Genomic DNA, 15,067 nt, shown 5'->3' with positions numbered 1-15,067 from the left:
TGTTATGAGCAAGTCATGTTACTCGGTATTGTCTCAATACCCATATCTTTATTTTTAAAATTTAATTTCTTAGGAGACTTACAGAATCATTAAATATAATAATTATCCAAGGTAGGGAAAACCCAACTTTGTCTCCCAGTACAATGGCCCAAATCACCACAACTGTTGCCAGGTGCCTAGCTCACAACAACTGGCCAAGATATTTTCTTATTGTGAGAAAAACCTAAGAGATCTGGATTGTGTTGCCAAGGAAACCGCCTTCCCTAGAGATGTGAAGAATAGATGGGTAGCTATCCTGTTGGGCATGCCTGAGTGACAGTCCTCCCTGGAGGTAGATGGATGAGCCAGATGACCTCTGGAGATCTTTACTAGTCTCACGACTATAAAATTTAGAGAATACAGAAGAATCTCAAGTTTTCCATTGTTCACACACAGTTGGCCATTGTGAGTATCTTTGAAAAGATTAAACTATTCTGAGATACCCATTTGGCATGACTAGTGCCTAATGAATCAAGATTCAGACAGTAACCTTTGCAAGTGGACCCTATCTGATTATAGTATTAAGGAAATGACTTTGCTAACTACTAAAATTTAAAGTGTATCAAGTTCAGATATCGTTTTGGTATTATTAAACCACCTAAGGATCAACAAATATATAAGTTAAAAAAAAAACCCTCAAACCAAAAACAAACATAAAATTAACCTCAGACAAATTAGGTATTTAAGTTTCTCCTGTTTAGAAGAACTCAGATTTGGATTTTAGTTCACTTCTTCCTTTCCTTTCACATTTAAGTAAAATTTCAAAATGATACATAGATCTTTGAATTTGTTTTAAACATGGCTGGCTTTATTTATGGCTAAGGAGATAAGCTTAGTTGCCAACATAAAAATGAGCAAAACAAAATTGGATAATTTTGCTATAGAGTTAGAAATCTTAAAGTCTAATTTCTTAGGAGACTCGTGAAATCACTTTTTTAAAATCAGGAAGCCAGACCTCCGAGAAAGGGGTGTCTGGACTCAGAGTGGCACTAGGGCTTGCTGAAGATCTCTGGTGGTAGAAGTCCCTAGGTAACTTTTCAAGAGATATTTTGCAATTCAACTTTCTTCCAAATACTCATTAATAAATAACTTTTAAGATACCCCTAAACCAGATTTAAAAAATATCAGGAGAAAGCCAAAATAAAAAAGAGAGGTATACCCAACAAACCATTTCAAAATTACAACTGAAATCATTCAATTAGGTCACATAAATTAACTTAGACAAAGGCAAGACTAATTTCTACCATAAATTTGTCTTCTCCTAAATTCTTCTAATCAATATACATTATCTGAAAATATTTAAGTGACCTCACACATCACTAAAATGAACGTTATCGAACTGACTGGGCTATCACCATGGTAATGAGTAATGAAAAGGAAGGAATGGCATCATTAGCATATTGAATACAAATGTTGTCCAAAATAAATTCTACCATATTTTTGAAACTTTACTTCTGCCAGAAATTTTTGTGAAATAATAAAATGACACACTACAGTTGGCTTTTCTTGAATTATAAGTGTAAAATATCAAATAAAAAATTACCCTGTATAGTGATCTATTTATCACAAGCAAAAGTAGTCAACGTGACTTAAATCTTTGAAATTACCCCATTTTTCATGAATGTAAGAAGCCTCTGTACTTACTAACTTCCAGGCTACAGTTAATTAGATTACACAAATCGCATGTAGCACTTGGACAGGTGTAGGCTTCAAATCTGGTTGTACATACCTTCCTGTTTCCATTGTTCTCTCCGAGTCACCAAGGCCAGGACACAGAACCCAGGGCATGGCATTTGCTATCCAGACTGGCTCAGAGTTAGGCTGACCCCAGGACTGCTCACCAGGTAAAATCCAGCTCATACAAGCTTTTCAGTTTGAATTTTTGATAAGAAAGAAAACAAAACAAAGCACCAGCTTTGGTTAGGAAGGGGCATCTCATGGTCTGGGTTGAAAGACGGGGAAAAAAGTTAAAGTGAAACTTAGGAGTGACTGTTTTTTTTTTTAAAGAGTCACATTGAATACACAGACTGGCAGGTAAATATTAAAGAGCTCCTTTAATTCCATATTTATTACTTCTGACAACAGTCTATCAATCATTGTGATATAAATTGGGTTTAAATGTTAATAACAGTTTGTTTCAGCTTGTTACAGCTGTTTTCATTGTTTTAAGCGTCACGTGATTTTTCGATAGTAAGGGGTGACTGCTGCAGCAGCGGGCAGACCACGGTGAGCGCCCGCAGGGCTGTGAGAGTGTCCAAGCCGTAACTGCCTCTTCTAGCGTCTGGGCTGCCACTTGTGAATCTACTATTTCCTCCTATAATAAAATTTTAGTTTTGCAGTGCTGCTGAAACTTAATGGTTCCAAGGAAGACACTGTCACTTTTTAAGCTTATAGACCACCCTCACCCCACCCTGACACTTCTATAATTCTAGTGAGGTTTCAAATTGCAGATACTCAGTTCAATTTAGTCAATTAAATTATTTAACACTACAGAAAACATCTGAGAAGTTGTGCTATTTGTGCAAAGCTGGAGCGTTAGGCTTAGGCATTTAAGTTACTCTAGCCCAAGTGAGCACATCTCAGAAAGAAGAATAATGTCACCAGTAGTCACAAATTTGTGTTAGAACTAAGAGTGATTAAGACTTTAAACTTTTGTCATCGGTTGTGGTAAGGATCTAAAGAGCTCCGGTTTCAATGACAGTAAAATCTTGCCTTTGAAAACATGCCAGGACTTTCCTTTTAAGGTTGGTTTATTTTATACACCAACCACAATAATGACACTCTGAACTCTCTGTGAGAGAATAAGGAGCAGATGCCATTTGAAAGAGAAAGATTAAGTCATATTTGAAGAAATGGAAGGCTTTGTGCCACCTTTTAAACAGGCAGTCTCCTGTTGACTTCTGAGGATGTCAATTTTCCACCTGCTAATTTGATGGTTTGTAACCCCAGCTAAGTGAGAGGGCAGAATGACCTCTTCTGTGGTCTACAGGCTGCAAGGCAATGCCTTTGAAACTTGGAACTAGGGTTTTGCTACTTTGATAGGCTGTTTATAAATAGAAGAGTGATTGTGTTCCCCATTGTTGTTTCAAAGGTTTCCTGAAATGTTTCCTGGGTCATGCATGAGTCAACCCGCCTTTGAAACTGTCTGGTAGGAGACGGCTGGTATAAATTTAGCATCACTTATATAGGTCTCACACTGAAGAAGCAACTAGCTGAAAAATCTCTTTTTCATTAGATTCAGTTATTCTAGCTGGGTCCAGATTTAATTCATAAATTTCAGATAGGGGCAGAGGAAAGAAGGAGGATATAGGAAGTCACATTAATGTAGAAAAAAAAGAAGTATCTTTTTAGCTGCAGTTTGTACATAGTTAGACAAGAATTGATGTCACACTTTCTAATATCACTTTATAAAACCACAAGTTAAAAGGATTATAATGAGGCTCGATTATTTCATGCCACTCTTCATCCTCATAGTCCCTTAGAACTTTGAGTGCCCCCCCATTTTTACCACCTAGGACAGTTCCTCTAACATAGTTGGTGTTCAATAAATGTTTGTTGGCAGAAAGAATTGTTACTTAATAAATTCTAGATACTACAACCAAAGGTTATAAACTTGTACAACAATATCAGAAGTTTAATCAAAGAACCAGAATATATCAAATATATCAAAAAATCATATTTTCTGTTTAATGATAACCAAACCAGAATTTTGTTCAGAAGTCATCTGAATGTAAAATTTTAAAGAACATAATCACTTATAATCTCTTTGCTTCTTGATTAATTTGTAACTCATGGTTGTTTATTGCTGAGTTATATATAATTGTCAAGATTTTATCATTCTAATAAATATTAATTCCACATTTTATGTGCGGCTGGCACAATAGGAAAAATATAGTTTCACCACAAATAAAAAAATTACCTTTCAAACTGTAACTATATTATTCAATTAACCAAAAAACATGAGACAAACAGATTTTACTTTTGTCTTAAAAATCAATAAGAAGAAGGTGGGGAGGGGGGTGGCGGGACCTTAAGTAAATCTCTTTCATTGACTTCTTTTTCCCAAAGGAAACCTAGAATGACAAAGGAAATGCACATTGTTCCAGCCTCTTGACTTGCAAATCAATTTGGCCTGGGTTCTAACTGGGAATTAAGCTCCAATAAAAGGTAGAGGGCTGGTGCTAAAACAACAGGGACCAAAGCAGGAAGCTTTGCCGTTGACAGTGAATAACTAAAGAGTTGTGTGTCAAAAAAAGACCATAATTTGGTTAGATACACTACGGCGGGCACTGCAAGAGCAGCAGGCCAGGTTATTGTGTCTTGGTATAAAGATCTTAAGTGTCCCGACTGGCTGCATCTAGCTCGATCCCCATTTTAAAAAGCTGAGAAAAACTGTAGCACTTTCCTGGCATGTGGGCAGTATTTGCTGAATAGAAGACCTATTAACGGGGAGAACAAAGTCAGATGGAACACTGTGCTTTCTCAGTTTTTCTGGGAAAGGAAATAACAATGAAATGATTCCACCATTAGTGTTATTTGCAACCTTGACCCAATATTTTCAAACTATGGCTTTAAAAATTATACTCTTCTAGACCACATTTTTAGGTCATAAAACCGAACCAGATTCTAAGGTAGGAAAAATTCAGTACTTATTATTGGCCATTGCGTAAAAATCTGTCATTCTCCAGTGAGTGGTATACATCTGTTTGTGTGTGTGTTTATGTGTGTGTGTGGTATATGGGCATGTTTTAACAGGTAACCTGTGTATGCAGCTTGTGGGAGGTGTTTAGGGGTCAGGTTAGGTGTATGAAACTTTGGAATGGAAGCTGTCTTGGTGGGAAGGTTAATGTTGCCGTGCAGCAGTGACTTTTATCCCTAGTTGGACAGATGGGGACATAAGCTCTGGGGTTTTTGTCTGTCTGTCTGTTTGTTTCTGGGTTAAGCATCTTTTAGGAAATGAAGCTACAAAGCAGAGACCGGCCAAACATAAACAAGTAGGAGTCAGCCTTCTTTGGAAAATGAAGCTGAGCTGAACTAAATACCTGTCCTTTCAGAAATTGGACTGACATTCTACCCATCAACTCTGCCCCAACCAGAGCCACCTCTTCTCCACTCTGCCATGCTCTGTGTTCCAAGAAGAAGCTACGCGCTTCACTTGTAAATACTTCAACTGTTTGTAACGGTCCAGGAAATATGGCACACGTGATCCTTTTCCGTGCTCGAATAAAGAACAACAGCCTTTCGTCATTTTCTCTTTGGGCCTGTGCTCTTTAGATTGTGTTGGTAGGGGGGAATTTTTTGGAGATCAAGCACTAAAAACTGTAACTTTGTAGACACCACCAGATATACTACTGAGATTTGAGCAAAACCCCAATCTGATTAGCCCAAAGGGCTTATCTTTCAACAGGAATGTCCCTGCCCTCATTATTGCTGCCTCCGTAAGGACCAGCCCACAGATCCTTTCATGTTAATAGTAATGGTGATAGTAAATTTGGCCCAGTGCTGGGGTAGAGAAGGGCAGGAACACATGCACAGTGGGAGAGCTGCCACGTAAACACATTTTCCCCAAGTCAAGTTTTAGTAGAAACTTTTCCCATGGAGGACTTCCTTTAGATCAATCATTTCTAAGTTCAGTTAAAGAATATAGTATTTTTTTAAGGAACTGAAGTCCACGATATATTTATATCCATGTTGCTAAACACCCAAGTCTAAAAAACATAAAAAATAAGTAGCAATGCAGTCACTGAATAGCAAGGCATGTCCACATTTCAAAGAGGCATAAAATGTGAAATGATATAACAACAGGTCAAAAATAGGAAACAAGGTTTAGCATAGTCATACTGTATTGAAAAAGGAAGATAAAGCACACTATTTAGTTACCTAAATTAATTTACAGGAACACGGGAACTTAGAAGTCCTCCGACAAACCAAGTGCAGATAACCTAAAGGTGGGGAGTGCATGTTTTGTTTCTATCTGTCCCCTTTAACAAGAGAACGTGAGGTAATTAGAAAGTATTCAATGCATTCTGGACTGTTCTGCTAAATGTCCCAGGCAAGATAAATCAAAATGCTTCAGAAAAGTAAGGCCTAGTTGAATGTTTGGGTAGAGGCCCCCCCTTCAATCAGCTGGTCGCTAAATGGAAATCTCATTATACACTCATTTTGTAGCGATGGATTGATCCCGCTGTAGAAAAGGCTGGTTGCTGAGACTGTGTCTCGTCCACGTTCCTCAGCCTCCTCTGCTCTTACCGAGTTAGGTCTTCAGAGTGGCGAAGGAAAACAGGTCATTTTTCCTTCATAAAGTATCACTGGATGATTCCTCTGGATTAATTATATGAACCTTATAATAGTTACAGATTAAAAAAATTTTTTTTTAAATTTTTCATCTCAAAGAGTTCTCAGTCCCCACCCCTCACAATTTACCATGAAGGGGCACTAAAGTGCATTTTGATGTAGGGGAGTAGAGTTTGAAGGTGCTGTCCGAGCTAAGAACCGAGATGATGCTGTTTAAAAAAGAAAGGCAATTCCTTCTACCTCCATCTCTGGAGTCAACTGAAGGAGGGCAATGAACTAGACCCTCACCAAAGGATTGTCCTAACTCTTAACTTTAGAGAAAACTGTGTAAGGACCTGCACATATAGATTCATTTATTTGTCCAAAATAGCAAAAATAGGCCTATTTCACCCTTAAGAAAGTATTTGCAAATCTGATCAGTTATGATCATAAAAACGTGAATGGATTCCAGATGCAATCCATGGGGGCATGCTCAGTGGTCCTAACTATGCGTCTTCAGCTTAAAAGAACATGCTGCTGTTCATTTTCATCAAAACATGACTTCTAACTACCATAAATAAAATTCACATGGAACGATTAAATTTTTTTCTTACAATAATTACTTTTACATTTAAAAAGTCACCATCATCTTCGGATAATATCGAAAAGTAGGACTCTAAATCTTATTATTTCCCAGTCTTAGTTAACAATTTTGCACAGGCCCGATAATCCAAAACTTGGAGCTCTGATCTACACAACTTGGCAGGTTTCACACAGTTTGACAGGTAGGCAATTGTGAGATATGCTTTTTTAAAATTAGCATTTTCTATCAAAACAGTCTGAAATCTTTTAAAATCCCCATAGAGACTGTATTTGTGCAATGCCACAGACACGCAGCTAGAAAGGAGAAAACAAAATACAGTCTGGAAGATTCAGCCCAAGTTTTCTTGGTCCTCAGTTTACACAACCATGAGCCCAGGAAATCCAATTAAATACAATGGTTTAAATAGAAGAGCTGGTCCGAGAATAACTTAAGCTCCTAGACAGGGACAGTCTCGACCACAGGTGATGTGATGCACTCTTCATGCAATCTGCTCTTTTCTGCGAGGCTCAAAGAATTTTCAGCAGAGTGCTCTGAAATGTGACTGTCACCATGCAATGTAGAGACAAACCCTTCCTGGGAGGGGCCTTTCAAGTATGAGTGAAATTCCATTTGAGGATGATTGGACCTGTGTTCGGGATATAAGCTATTGCAGGGCACACCACTGTCATTTTCCGAAGAGGAGCAGCAAACGATGACAGAGGGGTTGGCAGCTGGATAATGGGACGTGCCGTAGGCCTCTTCCGCTTGTCGGGCATAGTCAACGAACTGCTCCGGGGTCATGGTGTAAGGCACCAGCGAGAGGGTACCATTTTTGACAGTCTCTCTTTCGGCATAGTTCTCAGAGATCTGGTTGGGAGCTCCGGGAATGTGGCTGTCTATTTGGTAATACAGAGTTGAAGAGTTGGCATAAAAAGAAGCATTTTTCGTGTGGCTTTCGTGAACGGCGGTGCCATCAGAATAACAAAGGACAGAAGGAAGAGGGACAACTTCGGCATGTGTACCCAAGCCTTCCACAAAACTGTCCCCTTTCTCATCATCATCATCCTCCTCTTCCTCTTCCTCCTCTTCCTCTTCCTCCTCCTCATCTGACTCACTAGGTGCCAAGCTCTGTGTGCTAGAATCGGTGACTCCACTGCAGAAGCTACTCCCATCCTCCTCCTCCTCTTCCTCCTCCTCTCCTTGGCAATCTAATTCCTCAGCAGACTGCAAGTGCAGCACCGCAGCCTGGGGGTCAGTTTCAATCTCAAAATTGTCTGCAATAGAATATTCTACGGAGTGAGCAACAGGGCCCATGGAACTACTGTGAGCACTTATCTCACCATGGCAGCCGTTCAGCGTGGGGATTTGCTGCTCTCGGTTTTTCTCCAGTTCAAGTTTCATTATTGTGTGCAAAAAGTGAGTCCGGACACGGATAGGATTAAATTCAATTCTACCTGCTGTGTTACTACATCCTTCTTTAGTGCAGCCACATGGGAAAGACATTCGATCCACCTTGGAAGGAAGGACACAGATTAGCCCCATGGAACTCTTATAAACCAAATATAAATCCAGTACCTTTCAGCAACCCCTTTGAATCTGGGATTACTTAATTCCACTTTGCCCATTACAAATGAAAATAAAAATGCAAATAAAAATGAAAAGGGAAAGTGAAAGCTTAAAACATGAGTCAACCTAGTTTTGAAACCTATGTTCAAAATAAAAGTGAGATACAGTAATACACTAAAAATATGGTGTATATTTTTGGTGTGCTGACCCCTCCTGTGCTTTCTTTACTTCTTCCTCCGGACTCCCTTTCTGTGCATCTCTTCATCTATTAACTTTGCTCCCTTTTTTCAATGCTTCTGTCCTTTCCCCAGGCTCACTTACCTTGTGATGCATGCCAGCTCACACACCCAGTTTTAAGCAAACAAACGTACTGCTTCATCTCCAGCTGCTATTTTTAATCTAAATTATATGACATTCCCCATATTAGCCATCTCCTTTTTCCTTTATCATAAAATGAACATCTCTGTCCAAGGTGTGCAGACTGATACCACTTGATATCATGTAGCCTGATAACTCACTCTTACTGCTTTGCCTTCTTGTTCTTTCGGATCCTTGCCCACAGTGCATGATGTGCACTGCAGGGCTGTGATGGGCATGCGCATTCATGACTTTATCTGGTGGACTCACGCGTTTAGGTCCCGGCTTCCTCCTTCCCCTCCCCACTCCATTAGACTACAAGCTTCTGGAGTAAAGGTGATGCTTCTATAATCAACATCTTAAAATTGAGTGACTGGAGTCTCTAAATAGAGTAGTGAGATTCGGCCAGCATTGCTGGACTGAATGTTTGAGTCAAGTGATATGTAGAATTCTGGGCAATCCAAGGGTACTCATTCCTCCAATCAACCTGTATGCAGAGTAGGGCATAAGCAATTGGAAAGAACTTGCCCCACTGGCCACCTTATCCAAACATGGGGAATTTCCTGTGCTAAGAGGAGAAGGCAGATTCTCGCACAATCATTCTGGTCCCAATAAAAAGTAGTAGCAGATGTCAAGACCAGAATCTGTAGCTGTTTTCTTACTCTGGAATCCTTTTTCTGTGAATCTACTTCAAACAGCTAGCTGTTCAGCTGATGAGAACTGTTCTCTTCTGCCTGCCTGAGGGGCTCTCCTTCTTAAAAAGGCCAGGCTTCTACCTAAAATAATGACACCTAGTTTTTAAACTGGTTTTTAATAATGTCTTGCCTCACCCCAAGTTTTCTTCTACACGTTGGACATTTTGTTACATGTAAAACAACTGCGTCTTTAGAGGATGGTGTAGCCACTCTTGTCTTTGGATCCCCTGAAAGGCAAATCCTTACCTGACACTTGATGCCTGCCAGGCTGCAGGTGCACGTTTCTGGATCACAGAACACACGGCAGTCACAGCCACAGTCCTCTCGCGATAGGCGGATGGCTCGCAGCTCATGCTTTTCTTCCACGTCAATCTTTTTCACTCCAGAGGCCCGCAGCAATGCTCTTCTTTTTTTTGTCGGCAGGGGTTGTAGGAAGAAGTACTCGTCCACCTCTGTGTTGTCTAAGTCAATATCATCGTCAGAAATGTCATCCACTGTCAGAGTGCCAGCTTCTTCGGATTCCACCGTGCCATTCTTGGTCATCTAGAAATACAAAGCAGCAAGTTAAGGACTTTGCATGCGCAGGGTCCCACATCCTTACTTTTATAGTTGGTAAGAATAAAACTATTCTACAACATCATGTCCCCATAATCAATATGTGTTTGTGGGTCACATCATTTTCATTTATTTTTCTCTTTGAAGAAGTCACAGTGAGGAAAATGAAGGCATCAAAATGATAGGCTTTTAAATGCACTGGTAACGGAAGACTGTTAATTGGCTCTCTTAACCTCCTAATGTTACAGCGAGGGTTGGTAGAGGTTTTAGCCAGTGCAATGTGAAAAAGACCAAAGGTCACAGGTGCCCATCAGTGAAAGCTATTTTTAGACTCAGTTCGTGATGGGCAGCTCTGATGTTGGAATAAATGTGTCCTTGTTCAGAGTTGATAGCATCTTAGTGGGAGCCCATGTCACCTAAATCAGCAAACGCGTTGTCCTTGAAATAACCACCCTGCCTTTTGGTATCCAGCAAAACCATGTAGTAGGGAGTAAAGTTGTGCCGCATTGTGCTATTGGGATTATTACAAACACAGTTGCCCTACAGAACATTCCAAGAACGAGGGCTTGATATGAAGCCATCAGTCAGGTCAGTGTGCTCTCGGTAAGACAAGGAGCAGAGGGCAGTGCTGGGAGGATCTTGCCAGTGGGCCAATGAAACAATCAACTCAGCCCTCAAAGGAGTTCACACGGGCCTGTCCCCAAAGCAATACTTTGCTCATTATAGCTCATGTGGACAACTATATACCCATACCTATTCTGCTTCTATTTATATTTCTTTTCTAAATTAATTTCATCCATCAGTAAACCCTGAATCAGTATTTCACTTCAAACTGTTATACCACCACCTATTGTTTCTTTCATAAAGGAGCATTGAGAAAGAGACTTTTTTTCTGAATAAGAGCAAGAAATGTATTCTGAGGAGTAGCACAGGACCAAATGCCAAAACTCTGTAAGGGATTATTCAAAAAAGCTCTAAATACAGAAGCTTTTTTGATTCCTTAATTTTTCAGGTTATTCATAAATGTCATTAATTGTAATTAGTACCATGCTTTTTGATCTTAACAATGGCTCAGTCACTACACAGTTAAAATACTCTGGTGACATCAGATACCATTCTCTCAACTTCATAGAAACGTTGAGATAAGAATTTAGATAAAAACATTAATTATAGATCTGAAATCGCAAACTGCATTACTCTGAGTGTACTGAAAAACAAATAGAAAACTGGCCTCTGCCCTCAAGTAGAGGAAACGACACAATAGCAAGTGTGTATTAAAATATATTCCAAAAGGTCCCTGAGATTAGCATTTTCAAAAGCTGCTAAATTGTATTTTGAATATCTCAGAGCTTAAATCTGTGTTCTTACAAAGGTGTGTATTCCCCTTTATTAGGTTTTGTTTCTTGGTTTGATCTGCAATTTATTTCCTTCCTTGGCATTTCTTTATAAAGGTATTGGTTAAACTGTTTTCATGTTTTTGGAATATCCACTATTAGGATGTTGCTTTGGTTGGTTGCTGTTACCATTTGTGTTCATTCTTATTTCTTAATTCTTATTTGTAAACAGAGGCATCCTTCCATCTGCAAAGATCTGATTTGCTAAGGAATTCAAGTGTGTAACTGCCTAACATCTACTCAGTTCTCTGTGATAGGAAAAGCTGCATTAACAACCAGGAAGTTCCCTTTCCCGTCTTGTCACCTCTGGCACTGAGATTTATTTTCTTTAAGTCTTGGCTTGCCTAGGTGACCCGCATCAAGGTTCAGACTCCATGGCACAGGTAGAACGCCTCTGCCTCGGTTAGCATGATTCATTTCAATATGTCCTTCTTACTTAATCTCCACGTTCTACAGTATTTATTCTCCCTTGTGTAAGTGCTAACGTCACAAAAAACTCCATTTGATATCAGCAGCATTTGATTTGTTTTTAAAAAGTGGTTGCTATCAGACAATACATGAAATCTAAAAGTCAACAACAAGAAAAAACACACAAAGTTTTAGCAAACACTTAAAAACATAAAAATATTTAGGGCATCATGAATAACCAACTGGAACCTAAGAATTTTTTTAAAAATTGCACTCAAATAAACTATAGATGCTTCTTATTCCAAATACAAGTGCCCTTTGAAATAAAATCCACATCTCTTATTCTCACATACTTAATTACAACATCTGTTGCGCCCTCAAGATCTACTGCAAAGAGACTGGGAGTCTTCTGAGGTGGCCTCATCTCCTTTTGCTGACTCCTTCACTCCATGACCCATCCTCATGAGAATATTCATTTTTTACATTTTTCTTCTTTCCCTTTCAACTTTATTGAAAAATAATTGACATATAACATCGTGTAAGTTTAAGGTGTAGAACGAGTTGATTTGATACACATATGTTGCATAAGGATTAGCATTATAGGAAAACATCCCATAGTTACCCTGGGGTGTGTGTGTGTGTGTGTGTGTGTGTGTGTGTGTGTGGTGAGAAGAGTTAAGACTTCTCTTAGCAACTTCGAAGTACATAATACCGTAATCGCCCTGCTGTAAGGCAGATGTCCAGAACTAATTCCAGCCTCTGGTAATCACCACTTTACCCTCGATTTCTGCAAGTTCTGCTGTTTTCGATGCCTCCTATAAGTGAAACCATGCAGTGTTTGTCTTTTTCTGCCTGACGTATTTCACTTAGCATAATGCCCTCAAGGTCCATCTGTGTTGCAAATGGCACGATAGTCTTCCTTCTCGTGGCTGAATAATATTTCGTTATATATCACACGATTTTTCTTTTGACATGAGTGGTGCCTTTCGATGTCTTTACCCTATCTCAAAACAGATCCACTGAATTTTCAGACTTTAGTGCATCAGATGCAGCCTCCTTACTTTATGCATTAACGAGGATCAGATTAATTGTGACTGCTCCAAAACATGCTTGGATTCTCTCACCCCTATTTTACTGTGCTTTCCCCTCTATCTCACAGATAGATTCCAAGTTTCTGACAGTACCTAATGTAGTGCTGAGGGACTCTAACGTGAAAGACAACACAATGTGTCTAAAAAAACTCTTCTGTTTATAAAATAAAAGCATCCAGAGTAACCAGCACATTCAAAGGAATGCTCTCTTTTGAGACAGATATTTTGGAAGGCAACCTGGCACTTGGCCTATTTCTAGTTCAGTACTCTTTGCTTCGCATAATGCTGTCTTCCTAATAGCTCAAAGAAAGCTTGCCAAAACATGGTGTTTAAGGAGATGGCCAAGTCATCTTGGCCCTCAAATCTGCTTTTACTCCTGTGAACGCATGTTTGGGAAAAAACAGAGGTTGGAGATGGGGGTGAAAGAGAAATGGGAAAAGCAGATGTAGGTCAAGAATAATATTAGTAACAGTTTTGGACTTGTGTGCCTGGCACTGTTCTGAAGACTTTACCTGCATTAACTCATTTAGCATTACAAAAAATCTCATGAGATTACACATTATCATTATATCCATTTAACTGATGAGGAAACCGAGGCATAGGAATGCTAAACTACTTGCCTAAGATTGCAAACATGAGGACATGCACTAAGTTACAACCTGGATATCTGACTCTACAACTCATGCCCTTAACTGCCATGATAATTACATACGCACACTGTTTTGCTATATTTAATACATACTGAATAGTCTGTTGTGCTTATGTTGTACTAGGCATTAGGTGTATCAGTGCCCAAGCCACAAGCCTTGAGCTCAAGGGACTGGAGTAAAGAGATGAGAAATCAAGTAAATTTCAATCCAGTTCATAAGGATTCCCTAGCTGAGGGTAAACACAGGGCATTTGGGAATATGGAGAAGGGGCACCTAAAGGTGAGGCTGGGGGTGGGGTGAGGAGGAAAGACATTCACATCTAAGCTCAGCTCTGAAGATGGAGCAGCAGTCAGATGCACTGGTGGAGGCAGAAGGGATTCCACACTGAGCAACAAGTATTTCAAAGCCCCCAGCACGAGGCATCCACTGGCCTCCAGTTTATCCAGATGACTGGACTTGTATGGGATCTCTTCTTGCATTGGTCCATAAGCAAAGAATAAAAAGCATGTAAAGAGCAGGCCTTCAGGGAGTAGCTCCCCTGTTCCACTGCCTTAACCATCTTACAGGTGATAAGAACAATTCATAATTTAATTCAATGATCTTTGCTGTATTACATACCTATTCTATATATGTGTACATTTATTTATATTGTATTGGAAGGATCTCAAGGTCATGGGCTCTGGCCTCTGTGTGTGTGTGTGCTTATTTTGTCAATGATGATATTTAACACGGGACTGCGTAAATTTGTCCAGACTCACTCTACAAAGGAAAAGACTAATATTTTAAAAACAGATAGAATGGAAATATCTTAGTTTCCCAAATTTGTCTGACACGTACTGATAAGTATGAGTAAGCAGTTTCCAAAGGTCAACAAAGTAAAATCTTTGTGCATGTAAATACACTTGAAGGATGGGACACATTACTGTCAGAATCAGTGAGGTGATGCTGAAACTCTTCTGGGTCAAGTACAAGAGAGGCTCAAGTGAAAACAAACTTTCAATCTTTTTTCTCATATCACGCAATGGATGAATTCCACTATGAATTTCAATGCAAGGCAATCTTTGGTGAATTAAGTGAAAATAATGCAAAATGATTATGAGAGAGAAATAATACTGAAAACATGGAATGACTAAAATGCTAAAAATAAAATAAAAACATGTATTTTTAACAGTTAAAAAGTACTCATTAATAAAATCTCCTAGTTGTTATAAAGGTATTAGCACATGTGAAAATCATAATGAAAATAAGAATGTGAAAAAATAATTTAACTTCACAGACACCACTGCCTATTGTGATGACGATAATGTTGAGAATGACCCAACCTACCATATACTGAAAACCTGGCACTGAGCTCCATGCTTTATATAAACTACCTCATCTAGTTTGAAAACAATCTTGTGAAGTATTTTTTTAATAGAAGAGAAAATTTGAGTCCTGAGAAGATAATTAGCCAAAG

General features: G+C 39.1%; 1 protein-coding gene across 1 annotated transcript in view; it reads right to left on the bottom strand.

The window, feature by feature from the left end:
* Window positions 1-3,794: 3,794 nt before the first annotated feature.
* The window catches only part of CSRNP3 (cysteine and serine rich nuclear protein 3), a 185,192-nt gene continuing 173,919 nt past the window's right edge, over window positions 3,795-15,067 (bottom strand). The window contains exons 6-7 of the mRNA XM_045187352.2: window positions 9,760-10,056; window positions 3,795-8,407 (exon numbers count right to left, since the gene is read on the bottom strand). Coding sequence (XP_045043287.2) covers window positions 7,352-8,407; window positions 9,760-10,056 — 1,353 coding nt within the window. The 3' untranslated portion in view covers window positions 3,795-7,351. The remainder of the gene's footprint in view (window positions 8,408-9,759; window positions 10,057-15,067) is intronic.

The sequence above is a fragment of the Desmodus rotundus genome, chromosome 2, assembly GCF_022682495.2.
Source record: "Desmodus rotundus isolate HL8 chromosome 2, HLdesRot8A.1, whole genome shotgun sequence".
Lineage (NCBI taxonomy): Eukaryota > Metazoa > Chordata > Mammalia > Chiroptera > Phyllostomidae > Desmodus > Desmodus rotundus.
Note: the sequence above shows the minus strand (reverse complement) of the source record. Positions and strands in the feature narration are given on the sequence as shown.